This window comes from Propithecus coquereli, unplaced genomic scaffold (genome assembly GCF_000956105.1).
Source record: "Propithecus coquereli isolate 6110/MARCELLA unplaced genomic scaffold, Pcoq_1.0 Scaffold438, whole genome shotgun sequence".
NCBI classification, from domain to species: Eukaryota; Metazoa; Chordata; class Mammalia; order Primates; family Indriidae; genus Propithecus; species Propithecus coquereli.
In genome coordinates this window covers 1895052-1908329 of record NW_012150152.1, presented here as the reverse complement: position 1 = coordinate 1908329, position 13278 = coordinate 1895052, and the positions used below count along the sequence as shown (strand labels likewise).

General features: G+C 51.2%; 1 protein-coding gene across 9 annotated transcripts in view; it reads left to right on the top strand.

Annotated features, from left to right (window-relative positions):
• MYO9B (myosin IXB) overlaps positions 1 to 13278 on the top strand; it is a 104337-nt gene that overhangs the window by 66697 nt on the left and 24362 nt on the right. For 5 of the 9 annotated variants that reach the window (XM_012654063.1, XM_012654062.1, XM_012654061.1 and 2 more), the window contains exons 10-16: positions 823 to 957; positions 4201 to 4322; positions 5790 to 5931; positions 6235 to 6439; positions 7419 to 7500; positions 8669 to 8758; positions 10738 to 10851. In XM_012654063.1, the coding sequence (XP_012509517.1) occupies positions 823 to 957; positions 4201 to 4322; positions 5790 to 5931; positions 6235 to 6439; positions 7419 to 7500; positions 8669 to 8758; positions 10738 to 10851 (890 nt within the window). The remainder of the gene's footprint in view (positions 1 to 822; positions 958 to 4200; positions 4323 to 5789; positions 5932 to 6234; positions 6440 to 7418; positions 7501 to 8668; positions 8759 to 10737; positions 10852 to 13278) is intronic. The other 4 variants (XM_012654068.1, XM_012654067.1, XM_012654065.1 and 1 more) reach the window with 3 other exon arrangements.

The window sequence follows — 13278 nt, the reverse complement described above, 5'->3', positions numbered from 1 at the left end:
TAGCAGGTTTTCTGGTCCTAGCCAGAAGACTCCCCATACTAAAAAAAAAAAAAAAATGCTTGATCTTGATCCTTACGTTAAAAAAAAAAAGTTATGACTTTGTGCTAACATTTGAGATGCTAAGGATTGATGTTAGAGATTTATTTGGTCTATAGTCAGATGATGTCATGTCAATAAATTTTATTTTTAGAATTGGTATAGAAAGATCAAATTAGTTAACATCTTTAAAGAAGGATGTGTTCTAAAACTTCTACTATATTTATAAACTTAAAGATGTTACATTGTTTGGAATAGCAAGTCTTACTAGGATACTTACATTTGTTATTTTGGTAGTTTTTTTTTTTAAGTTTAAAAGTAATAGTTAAGGGCTAGGCATGATGACTCATGCCTGTAATCCTAACACCTTGGGAGGCCAAGGAGCATTGCTTGAGGCCAGGAGTTCAAGACCAGCCCAGGAAACGTAGCAAGACCCCATTTCTACAAAAAATAGAAAAATTAGCTGGGCATGGTAGCTCATGCCTGTAGTCCCAGCTACGCAGGAGGCTGGAGCAGGAGGATGGCTTGAGCCCAGGAGTTTGAGGTTGCAGTGAGCTATGATGATGCCACTGCACTCTAGCCCGGGCAACACAATGAGACCCTGTCTCAAAAAAAAAAAAAAAAAAAATCAATTACAGATTCCAAGCTGGAGACAGCAAAGCCATTCAGCCAAGCATGGGGCCCTCAGGACCTAATAGTTTGCTGCCCAGGAAGCCAACACCTCTCACAAAGGTCGGCTCCCTTGGGGGACGCACTGGCAGTGACCATGTTCTCTGTCTCCTCTAGTGCCTGTCCATCGGGGTCCTGGACATCTTTGGCTTTGAAGACTTCGAGAGGAACAGTTTTGAGCAGTTCTGCATCAACTATGCCAATGAGCAGCTACAGTATTATTTCAATCAGCACATCTTCAAACTGGAGCAGGTGAGGAAGTGTCTTTTTTACAACTTTTTTTATTTGGTAAAATATACGTCACATAGATTTTACCTTCTTGCCGGACGCAGTGCCTCACACCTGTAATCCTAACACTTGGGGAGGCTGAGGCAGGAGGATCCCTTGAGCCCAGGAGTTCGAGACCAGCCTGGGCAACATAGCGAGACCCCGTCTATACAAAAAAATAGAAGAATTAGCTGGGCATGGTGGTGCGTGCTTACTGTGCCAGCTATTTAGGAAGCTGAGGCAGGAGGACCCCTTGAGCCCAGGAATGTGAGGTTGCAGTGAGCTCTGATGATCCCACAGCTTTCTAGCCTGAGCAAGTGCACTGGCATCATCTAGCGACTCTGTCTCCAAAGTAAATAAATTTATCTTCTTAACCATTCGTGAGTGTGCAGTTCCGCAGTATTAAGTACATTCGTATCTTGCAGTCATCACCACCATCCACGTCCAGAACTCTTTCATCTCCTCAACTGAAACTCTGTCCCGACGAAACACCAACTCCACATCCTCCCTTCCCCAACCCCCGGCACCCACCGTTCTGCTTTCTGTCTCTATGAATGTGAGGACTCATGAAAGTGGGATCATGCAGTGTTTGTCTTTTTGTGTCTGGCGTGTTTCACTGAGCAGAATGTCCTCGCCATTCATTCAGGTTGTGGCTTGTGTCAGAATTCCTTTCCTTTTTAAGACTGAGTAATATTCCATTGCACGGGGATACCACATTTTGTTTATTCATCTGTGGACAGACACTTGGGTTGCTTCTACCCTTTGGCTATTGTGAGTAATGCAATGAACATGAGTGTAAAAATATCTCTCTGAGACTCTGTTTTCAATTCTTTTGGGTATATACCCAGAAGTGGACTCGCTGGATTGTATAGTGATCACACATTCTTTTTTTTGAGGAATCACCATACTGTTTTCCAACAGCAGCTACACCATTTTACAAGGAAATATCATTTTGTTGCCCACCCAGCCCCAGGGGAAACAGAATGAGCTAGAACTGAAATTTCCCTTGAGGCCCCAGATCCTTGGCGAACTTGCCCCAGAATTTTCATCTGTCAAAGAGAAAGTCCAAGAAAACGCCACCCAACCCAGGTTGAGGCAGCTGTTGGGGATGTTTTGAGCCACAGGTCATTTTGGGATCTTCCTCACCCACATGTGAAAGTTCTTTTGATGGGAGAGAAACAGAGTTGCCTTTTGAGGGTTAGCTTTGGTCAGTGGTATTGATCATCTACTTTACATGTTTTTCTAGTGCTAAATAGTCATCTTTTCTCACGCATTATCCTTCACGCTGATGATTCTGATGGGAAAAGAGAAATGGGTGGATCGATGTGGACGTTTAGCTGATTTCCCTGTGAAGCCCTCCGGCTGCGGAGCACTTGGAGCGTGGCTGGTGGGAGTTACGTCCCGTGGAAAGCGTGGGACGCACTCCAGGTTGCAAAGACTTAGTGTGGGGAAGTAAAGGATGTAAAATGTCTCAAATCCTTTTTTTTTTTTTTTTTTTGAGACAGGGTCTCATTCTGTCACCCCAGCTAAAGTGCAGTGGCATCATCATAGCTCACTGCAGCCTCGGACTCCTGGGCTCAAGTCATCCTCCCCCCTCAGCCTCCTGAGTAGCTGGGACTACGGGCACACACCACTACGCCTGGCTAATTTTTTTTAGTTTCTGTAGAGATGGGGTCTCACTCTTGCTCAGGCTGGTCTCGAACTCTTGGCCTCAAGCGATCCTCCCGCCTCATCCTCCCTAAGTGCTGGAATTACAGGCATGAGCCACCGTGCCCAGCCTCAACATTTTTTTGTATTGATTACATGTTGACATGGTCATATTTAGGATATGTGGGGTTAAATTAAGTGTAGTGTTATTAAAATTAATTTTGCCTGTTTTTACATTTTATTTTCTTTTTCTTTTTTGTTTTTTTAGAGACAGAGTCTAACTATGTCACCTAGGCCAAACTCAGCCTCGCAAGTTGCTGGGAGCGTGGTGCATGTAGCAGCGTGCCTGGCTTTACTTTTTAAATGTGACCATTAGACATTTTGAAGTTATACCGGTCACTAGCATTATATTCATTAATTATATTATATTCGGGAGCATAGCTCTAGAGCAAGGGCCAGCAAACAACAGCCAGTGGATCAAACAAATCTGGCCCCCCAACTGTTTTTATAAATAAAGCTTTATTGGCACACAACCATTTGTTTACATACTGCGTGTGGCTGCTTTCACACAACCAGTAGTCCCAACAGATACTAGTATCTGGCTTGTAAAGTGTTGTCTGGCCCTTTACAGAGAAAGTTTTTAAACCCCTGGGTGAATTTAAGTGTGATTTTAAGCACCATTCTGTGATCGACATTTAAGAACTTGCATTCTTGTTTTCTATTGATGATAATTAATTTATCTAATAACTTTATGTAGTTATTAATGTAGTCCTATTTATTACTATGCATTTTGTTATTCATACATTTATACATAAATGTGTCTGTTTGTACATAAATCTGCTTTTGCAGCTTGGGTATTCCTCATCTGAAATGCTCAGGACCAAAAGTGCCTCAGATTTCAGGTTTTCTTTGGATTTTGGAATATTTGCATTATGCTTACCAATTGAGCATACCTAATCCAAAATCCAAAATGCTCCAATGAACGTTGCCTTTGAGCATCACATAGGCACTCAAATTTGGGGGTTTTTTCTCTTTTATTGGAGATGGGGTCTGGCTATGTTACCCAGGCTGACCTTGAACTCCTGGGCTCAAGCAATCCTCCCACCTCAGCCTCCTGAGTCACTGGGACCACAGATGCATGCCACCAGCACTCACCTTAAAAAGTTTCAGATTTTGAGGCTGGGCATAGTGGCTCACACCTGTAATCCTAGCACTTTGGGAGGACAAGGTGGGCAGATCACTTGAGGTCAGGAGTTCAAGACCAGCCTGAGCAGGAGCGAGACCCCCATCTCTACAAAAAATGGAAAAATTAGCTGGGCATGATAGCACGTGCATGTAGTCAGAGCTACTCAGGAGGCTGAGGCAGGAGGATCGCTTGAGCCCAGGAATTTGAGGTTGCAGTGAGCTGTGATGATGCTGTTGCTCTCTAGCCCAGACAATAGAGTGAGACCCTGTCTTAAAAAAAAAAAAAAAAGTTTCAGGTTTTGGATTGTCAAGGTTTGGGATGCTCAGCCTGTATGCAGTTGTATAAATATTGCCATATCTGGGAATACTGAACTCCACCCGCCCCCCGCCCTGCAGGAGGAGTATCAGGATGAGGGGATCACGTGGCACAACATCGACTACGCAGACAACGTGGGCTGCATCCATCTCATCAGCAAGAAGCCCACGGGCCTCTTCTACCTGCTGGATGAGGAGAGCAAGTGAGTGTCGCCGGCCCGGCAGGCCCACAAACACGGGATCTGGGTCAGGTTCCCCAGCCCCCCAGGGCCTTACCCCAAATCTATGCCATCCTGAGAACTTCTCAGTCTCTCCTGGTCATCTGGCCACGACATGTGCAGAACACACAGCTCACCATGGAAATACTAACAAACGTGATTAATCCGTGCTCCCTGAAAACACACTCGCCCCAGGAGTTGCCAGCAAGAGATCGCGTCCCCAGGTCTGCGAACTAGGGATGGGTTGGCGCGTTCTCGCAGAGGTCAGCACAGCGTGTGGGTCTGGGTCCCAGACGCCACCAGGCTCTGGAGTCGTCACTGGACCTCACGTATCTCGGCCCCTCGTCCACAGGGGACGGGGTGGTGGACACATCCCCGTGAGGCCAGGATTCAGTGGAGAATGTTACCCTGGGAGAAGGGGCAGGGCACGAGGAGGAGAGTTATGTCACTGCCACCAGGAAGCTCCCGGGGCCGCTCAGGGGAGGCCTATGAGGCCTGGTCCGGCTCCGATCTGTGTGTATTTAAAAATCTTGCTATTTTCGCTCACCATGGAATTTTTTTTCTTTTTGCACATTTGTATTTTCTAAGATAGTATGCTAAAATGTTATTTGTCTCAACAACTGGCTGTTTTTGGCACCCGAGGCAGATGCCTCACTTCACACTCTAGCCTCCTCCCCGCTGCTGAGCCATGGAGCCCCAGCATCGGGGATTTGAGCCCACGTTCCACTGCCTGTGTTTGCAGTGAGGCCAGGCGTAGGCGGCGTGTGCCAAAGCCAACGGTGGCATTTCCCTCCCGGGAGGCAGAAATAGCCAGGTACAAGGGGTCCCTTATTCTGCCCCTGCACCCCCCTTGCTCCCCAGAGCACAACAGAGGCCTGGTTCATCCCTGTCTCCCGCCTCTCCTTCACCAAGGGAGCAGAGGCAGGACCCTCTCCAAGGCACAGCGTTCGGGTGCAAATGGCCAACGCCACAGTCACTGCGGCCCGGGATTATTCTCAGGAGCCGTCCATGGTGGGCCCAGATCCAGGCCTCCCCGGGAACAAATGTTTGCAGATGCCACTAAGCCCGGTGAGTGGCTTCTGCAGCCCCCCAGAAAACAGCTGTGTGCGGGAGAGGAGAGTGAGCCGCCCAGAGCCGGACGGTGGGCTGCCCTGAATCGACTCTGCAGCCCCGAGAGCATCGCCTCACCCTCAGCCTGCTCAGACCAGGCTGCAGATGCGGCCGCCGGTCCATGTTCCTGGCCCTCGGGCGGCGTGTCCCGCACCCAGCGTGAGGCGGGCTCGTTCCTTCCTTTCCTTCCTTTCCTCTTTTGTTCAGCCATCCCTCCGTCCACGGAGCCCTATGCACCCTCCCGCCTCGTACGAGCATACATCCAGGGTCTGTGGCGCAAAACGCGCAGCCTGTAGATCAGCCGCTGTTCCTGCCACCAAAGGTGTCTCCTTGTCTTCCCAGCTTCCCCCACGCCACGAGCCAGACCCTGCTGGCCAAGTTCAAGCAGCAACACGAGGACAACAAGTACTTCCTCGGCACCCCAGTCATGGAGCCGGCCTTCATCATCCAGCACTTCGCAGGGAAAGTGAAATACCAGATCAAGGTGGGCATCTCCCTGGCACCATCCGCAGAGGTGTGAGTGGAGCCACCACTGGCCCAGAAGCCAGGAAAGGGACCAGTGGGAGGTTCCTCACCGCTTCCGTGCCCGGCACTGGATGAGGCTCCAGGGCATTCAGACCCAACCCTGAATCCCCGCCTCTAGGGCCCGAGGCCCCTGCGGCCTTCAGTTTGTTGTCGGGATGGCCCCTGCCCCGCTGCCAGCCCTTCCCACACTGGCTCCCGGGTCTCCAGCGGGCACGAGCAAGTGGCCACCCTTGAGAGACCACCCACATCCATCCCCCTCCAGGACTTCCGGGAGAAGAACATGGACTACATGCGGCCCGACATCGTGGCCCTGCTGCGGGGCAGCGACAGCTCGTACGTGCGCGAGCTCATCGGCATGGATCCCGTGGCGGTGTTCCGCTGGGCCGTGCTCCGGGCCGCCATCCGGGCCATGGCTGTGCTCCGGGAGGCTGGACGCCTGCGGGCCGAGAGGGCCGAGAAGGCCGCAGGTAGGAGCCGGGGCATAAACCCACACAAGCGTCACCGTCAAGAGGGGGACATCCAGGGTCTGTCTTGGCGTGAACAGTTCAGCATTGAGTGCGTGCGTTCTGTTGTGCGACCACAGCCTCTGTCTAGTTCCACGGCTTTCTCATCACCCCAAACAGAAACAGGAGCGGAGTGTGTGATTTAATCTCACGCCATCCTGTCAGTGACGCGTCGGTCCCCTCCTTTGCTAATGATGTGCCCTGACCTGGCCCCAGGAGTTTCCTGGTTGTGGTGACGTAGCTTCTCCTGGTGCCCTGCCCCTTCTCTCGCCTGAACTTCCATACCTGGATCCCAGCCTTAAGGGGACATGTCTGTCCGCCGTCCTGGATGGGGACTTGGTTTGAGCCAAGGAACTGTGCCGGATTCCCTCGAGACTCTGGCTAGCCCTTTGGGGACATCACCAGCAGAGGGGCCTGATACAATTGCTGACATGGCTTGGCCGAAGGCCGTGTCCCCGTTTTTCCCGTAGAACTTGCAGCCCGCGTGATCAAGTGGCTTCCCTGGGTCTTAGGGCTCAACCTTCCGTCCTCAGTGGGGGGCGGGGAGGGCTCTGTCTCATGCAGGACATTGGTGGGAAGGAGGAAGGAGAAAGCCGTTGTGAGAAGTGGGATGTGAACGGCGCTTCACAGTTCCCCTGCTCTGGCCACATTTGAGTAACGGACTTTTATTAAGATGGGTCCAAGTTAGCCAAGTGTTGCAGCACGTGCCTGCAGTCCCAGCTACTCAGGAGGCTGAGGCGGGAGGATCGCCTGAGCCCAGGAGTTGGAGGCTGCAGTGAGCTATGGTCATGCCACTGCCCTCCAGCCTGGACAACATAGCAAGACTCTATCTCTAAACAAAATTTTTGAAAGTTAAAAAGTTGCATCAAAATAAGGATCGCAGCCTCCAAGGAAAGGAAGAGGGCTGTCAGGTGTCCCGCCACTGCCCACTCTGTGTATCCAGCAGGTACAGGCAGCCCTAGCGCCCGAGGTCACCCGGGAGAGCTGCCAAGAGGAGCCAACACCCCTTCGGAAAAACTTTACCGGTGAGCGAGACCTTGATTTGTCTAAACCAAGGCCGTTGAACAGCTTGGGAAACCATACACCCTACACCCAGGTCAAGGTTGCTCTAAATAAGTCACCAAGTGGCCATTTGAACCAAAGAGACCAGAACCGAGCAGCATTTGCTTCTGCTTTTCTCCGCGCTGAACGGCAGGCCTCGGGGCATCTTCTGCTCAGGGAGGTGCCAGCAGCTCAGTTTACAAAGGATCCTTTTCATGGCTCAGGGTGGGCGTTGGCGGGTGGAGCCCAAGGATGCCGTCTGTGCAGTGACAGGCGTGATTACAGAGTACTTGTTTCCTTACCTGGCCAGGGTGCCCTAAAATAGTCCTGCTGACTGACTTCCTTCACACCAGAAATGCACACGCCTCCTTGTCGCACATGAGATGACACGGGGTACTCTGTGATCCCCTTGCAAGGACCCTCCACATGCCCCAGCATGTGCTGGAACTAGGGTATGAAAGTGAGTAGGTGCACCTGTTGCCAGGCAGGTGGGGTGAGAAAGGCCATGCTGGACAGATGTCCGAGGCAATGACAAAGCCAGAGGAGGGACATTTCTGGCAGCCTGAGAGAGCCAGGCAGGCCTCATTGAGATGGGACCCGTTGAGCCAGACAAGGAAAGTAGGCAGGATGTGCTAGCAGCTCCCAGGAAGGCAGCACACACAAAGGCCCTGGGGCAGCCTGGTCCCTGCCTTCTTTCTCAAGACTCGCAAATTCCCAAGGAGCGAGTCACTCTATTTTTGACGATGGAAAGGTCATTTGATTTTTGAGCCGTTTGTAACAAAAACTTCTTCAGGAGATCCGTGAGAGTGTGTGAGTGGAGGTAGAGCTATAGCACCGAGGTAAGTGGCTGTTGGTGGTTTGTCTGGAAGCACAGTGTATCATTTTTCCTGCTTTTAAAAAAGTAGATTTTTAAATTGACTTTTTTCACCCAAATGGGGGCAAAAGAAAGGAGAACACATCTCTCTCTTTGCTTGTGTGGGTTTTTATTTTGTTGTTGTTGCTGTTTGGTCCTCTTCCCTGCAAAGACAAAGTGGCCTCTGACCCCTCACAGTCACTGAAGCCACATCCATCTTCCCCAGTCCCCAGGCCTGGCCCTGGGCTGGAGGTCCCACCCCGGGGGCGGGTTAAGTTTATACAGCTTCTCCCTTGCAGCTGCTCAATGCTAGATTTCTCATTTGACGGCTCTGAGGAGTTCGATATTAACGCTTTTGAGGACATCATTGCTTTCTATGAAAGCAAGAAGTAAGTAGCAGCGCGGGCCTTGGGTCCCGACACCAGGGAGGCACGCGGAGAGGAAGCACCTTCCCAAGGTGCTCAGCGCAGCGTCCAGGGCAAGGAGAGAGGGGTCAGCCATCCTGGCGATGCCAGGGCTGCGGAAGACACTCCTGCCAGATTCGGCTGGGGCAGGGGGCAGTGGGTGGGGGCGCCGAAGCCATCAGCCTCGTTCTGAGCTGTGGCCGCTGCACTGACCACTCTGAGCATAGAGATGACATGTGTCCCCTCTGTTGTCTTTTGCTCTGTGCCTTCCTGGAGGGGTAGGGAGCACAGGTAAGTGCGGGCACTCGGTATGGTGCATGGCACACAGGGCTGCGTGCAGATTGGGGTCCTTCCAGGCCAACTGCCTGGAGCTTAAACATGTATTTTAAATGCCTGGAATGAGGACTTTCAAAAACAAACCAATAAAAATCAACCTCATCTCCAGAAGTTCTCTGAAAGACATTCGTCCCTTAGACATTCCTCACCAATACTCATGTTGAAAGCGTCTCATTTGGTTCTCTGAAGCATTCTCATTCCCACATGTCAGGGCCAAAGTTTGGGCCTACAACGTATGCTCAAGCCCACACCCACAGCAATCAAACAAAATGAAGCTGGTAAGGTTGAGTACTTTGGGGCAACTCTCCCCTTCCCGTCACTAGGCTGGATCACTCTCTGGGGTTGGGCCTGCCCTCTACATTGTAGAGTGTGGAGCAGCGTTCCTGGGCTCCACCCACCAAATGCCAGGAACACCCGCTCCAGTCGTAAAAGCCACACATATTCTGAGACATTGGCTAATGTCTGTTGAGGGGCAAGCAGCCTTGCCCCCGCCCCCAGTGGAGAACATGAGAATTGCTGTGTTAAACTTGTGGCTCCTATATTCAAATTCATTCCTGGCTGGGCACAGTGGCTGGCACATGTAATGCTAGCACTTTGGGAGGCCAAGGCAGGAGGATCACTAGAGCCCAGGAGTTCAAGACCAGCCTGGACAACATAGCCAGACCCTGCCTCTACAAAAAATTTTAAAAATTAGCCAGGTGTGGTGGCGCGCAGCTGTAGTCCCAGCTACTAGGGAGGCTGAGGCGGGAGGATCACTTGAGCCCAGGAATTTGAGGTTGCAGTGAGCTATGATCATGCCACTGCACTCCAGCCTGGGAGACAGAGCAAGACTGTGTCTCAAAAAAAATTCTCCCAAAGGCCTCTGTGAAGCCAAAAAGGCGTTTGACATCTAGCCACAGAAATGTGGACAAGAGACTAATTTGCTCCTCCCACAGAGACCTCCCACAGATCTTTGTTCCTGAGTAGCCCCTGGCTGCTCTTTAAAGATTTCAAAAGGCTGGCCTTTTGATACGCCTGTAATCCCAGCACTCTGGGAGGCCGCCAAGGTGGGATGATCGCTTGAAGTCAGGAGTTCGAGACCAGCCTGAGCAAGAGTGAGACCCCTGTCTCTACTAAAAATAGAAAAATTATCTGGACATGGTGGCGCATGCCTGTAGTCTCAGCTACCCAGGAGGCTGAGGCAGGAGGATCGCTTGAGCCCAGGAGTTTGAGGTTTCTGTGAGTTAGGCTGATGCCACACCACTCTAGCCCAGGCAACAAAGCAAGACTCTCTAAAAAAAAAAAAATCTCAAAAGGCTCTTAAATAGGAGACTTTTTTCAATGATCCAGTTAAAAAGGATCAGTTGAAATTAAACAATCCAGGGGGAACGATTGATTGAAAAGAATCCAGTGATCCATGTTGCCAAGTCCATAGGTCCCCCCCCCTCCCCCCCCCGCTTGGAAAGGCCAGCCCGGCAGTCTCCATCCTTGGCAAAGGAAGGAGAGGCAGCCTTGATCACAAGCTATGCATGTTTCAGCTCCAGTAGCCTAGGGACGGCCCCAGTGGCACTGGGGACCCCAAGGTGGTGGGCCTGCGACTCTAACTCTATCTTCTCTCTGTCACTGCACCTACCCCACCCTCCCCTCAGCGATTTGCATAACCAAATCATCAAGAGCATCAAAGGACTGCCCTGGCAGGGCGAGGACCCCCGTAGGCTCCTGCAGTCCCTCAGTCGGCTCCAGAAACCCCGCACCTTCATCCTGTGAGTCCCCCTGAGAGCCCCCGACAAGTGCAACGGCTGCTTCCCTGCTGCTCCCAGGGACCCATTGGGGCCTGTGGGCTTCCTGAGTTAAATGGGCCACTAAAAACGCAGTGCTATCTCTTGGCCCCGGCCTCACCCGCAGCTCTCGCTAAATGGCCGTCATTAATACCCCTGCCTGGCGTCTGTGCTGTAGCGCAGGCCCCCGCCAGTTTCCCAGTGCACAGCGCAGCTTTGCAGGAGTGCTCCTTCTCTCTTAAAGGCATCTAATTTTCTGCCCCCAAACATGCTCCCCACAACCCACGCCCCGCCCTTGTCTGGCTTGCAAAGCAAAGCTTGCTCCCCGCCTTTGCACGGTGAGCCTGCAGAGCGGCCGTCTGAAGCAGAGCATGCAAGTCCTTGTGAGTCGTGGCCCTGCCCTGTGCACCGGGCCACGTGAGCCAGGTGACAGGGCCCAGAAGGCACACAAACCAGGTTGGGAGGCTGGGGGTGGTGGCTCGCGCCTGTAATCCCAGCACTATGGGAGGCCAAGGCGGGGAGGATCACTTGACGTTGGGAGTTCGAGACCAGCCTGAGCAACAGTGAGACCTTGTCTCTACTAAAAATAGAAAAAATCAGCCCAGTGTGGTGGCATGCTCCTGTTATCACAGCTACTCGGGAGGCTGAGGCAGGAGGATCGCTTGAGCCCAGGAGTTTCAGGTTGCTCTAAGCTATGATGACGCCACAGCACTCCTGCCTGGGTGACAGAGCGAAACTCTGCCTCTAAAAAGAACAACCTGGGCTGGGCATGGTGGCTCACGCCTGTAATCCTAGCTCTCTGGGAGGCCAAGGCGGGCGTTCGAAACCAGCCTGAGCAAGAGCGAGACCCCGTCTCTACTAAAAATAGAAAGAAATTAATTGGACAACTAAAAATATATATAGAAAAACTTAGCCAGACATGGTGGCGCATGCCTGTAGTCCCAGCCACTCGGGAGGCTGAGGCAGGAGGATCGCTTGAGCCCAGGAGTTTGAGGTTGCTGTGAGCTAGGCTGACGCCACGGCACTCTAGCTGGGACAACACAGTGAGACTCTGTCTCAAAAAAAAAAAAAAAAAAAAACAACCTGGATTGGGATCCCGACTCCCAGAACCAGGTGGCCGATGGCAGCCGCAGTCACCGCATCCGACCTCTTACCAGCCACTCAGGTGCAGGTTGGCTGAGAGCGAAGCTCACCATGGGAGCTAGTTTGAAACCCCATTTTTGTCGTGCGTTATTTCCCCACAGGGACCGACCTCACAGCTCGCAGGCCTAGCATCTCAGGGCTCTGCGGGACACCGTTCCTTAGCCGGTCCTCAAAAGGCACGAAGCTCCCATTTTCATCTGCTTGCTTATTTTCCCTTTAGTCTGCGAGATTCCACGAAGTGTCTGAGAACACAGCAGCTGTGCCCTCCCTTTCCTCAGCCAAAAGATTGGCCGTGATTTCTTTCCTTTCTGCCAGTGTGGTCCGAAAGGAGCTCCCTACTCAGGCAGGACTCATTTCAGTTGTTTGCAGCACCAGTTCTGGAATGAACGGAACGTGTTCCAGAAGGGGGTTCTTGGGCCCGTTCATCATCAGAACCGCTCAGGGTCCCACAATTCCCCATTCAGGGCATCAGGCCATGACTTTTTTTTTTTTTTTAATTATCAGGATATTATGAGGGTACATTTTGGTGACATTTTATGTCTCTGCCTCACCCAAGCGAGGATTAGAGGCATGCCCTTCCCCTCTACAATGCTCCCTGCGTTGTTTAGTTGTGAGTTTACCCCCTGCCCATCCCCCTAATCCCTGGAGAATATTACGACCATGTGAGCACCATGGTGTTGACCAGTCAATGCCAGTTCGATGGCGAGTACATGTGGAGCCCATTCCTCCGATCTTGTGATGCCTCACTTTGGATAATGGGCTCAAGCTCTATCCAGGAAAATATTAGAGGTGCTAGATCACCATCGTTTCTTATGATTGAGTAATATTCCACTGTAAACATATACCAAATTTTAATAATCCACTCATGGATTGACGGGCACTTGGGTTGTTTCCACATTCTTGCAATAGTGAATTGTGCTGCCATAAACATTCGGGTGCAGATGTCTTTATCATAGAATGTCTTTTGCTTTTTTGGGTAGATGCCTAATAGTGCTATAGCTGGATCGAATGGTATTTCTATTTTTAGCTCTCTGAGGTATCTCCAAATTCTTTTCCACAGAGGTTGCACTAATTTGCAGTCCCACCAGCAGTGTAAAAGTGTTCCTGTCTCTCCACATCCTCGCCAGCATTTGTTGTTTTGGGATTTTTTGATACAGGCCAGTCTCACTGGGGTTAGATGATACCTCATTGTGGTTTTGATTTGCATTTCTCTAATGATTAGAGATGTTGAGCATTTTTTTATATGTTTGCTGGCCATTATTCTGTCTT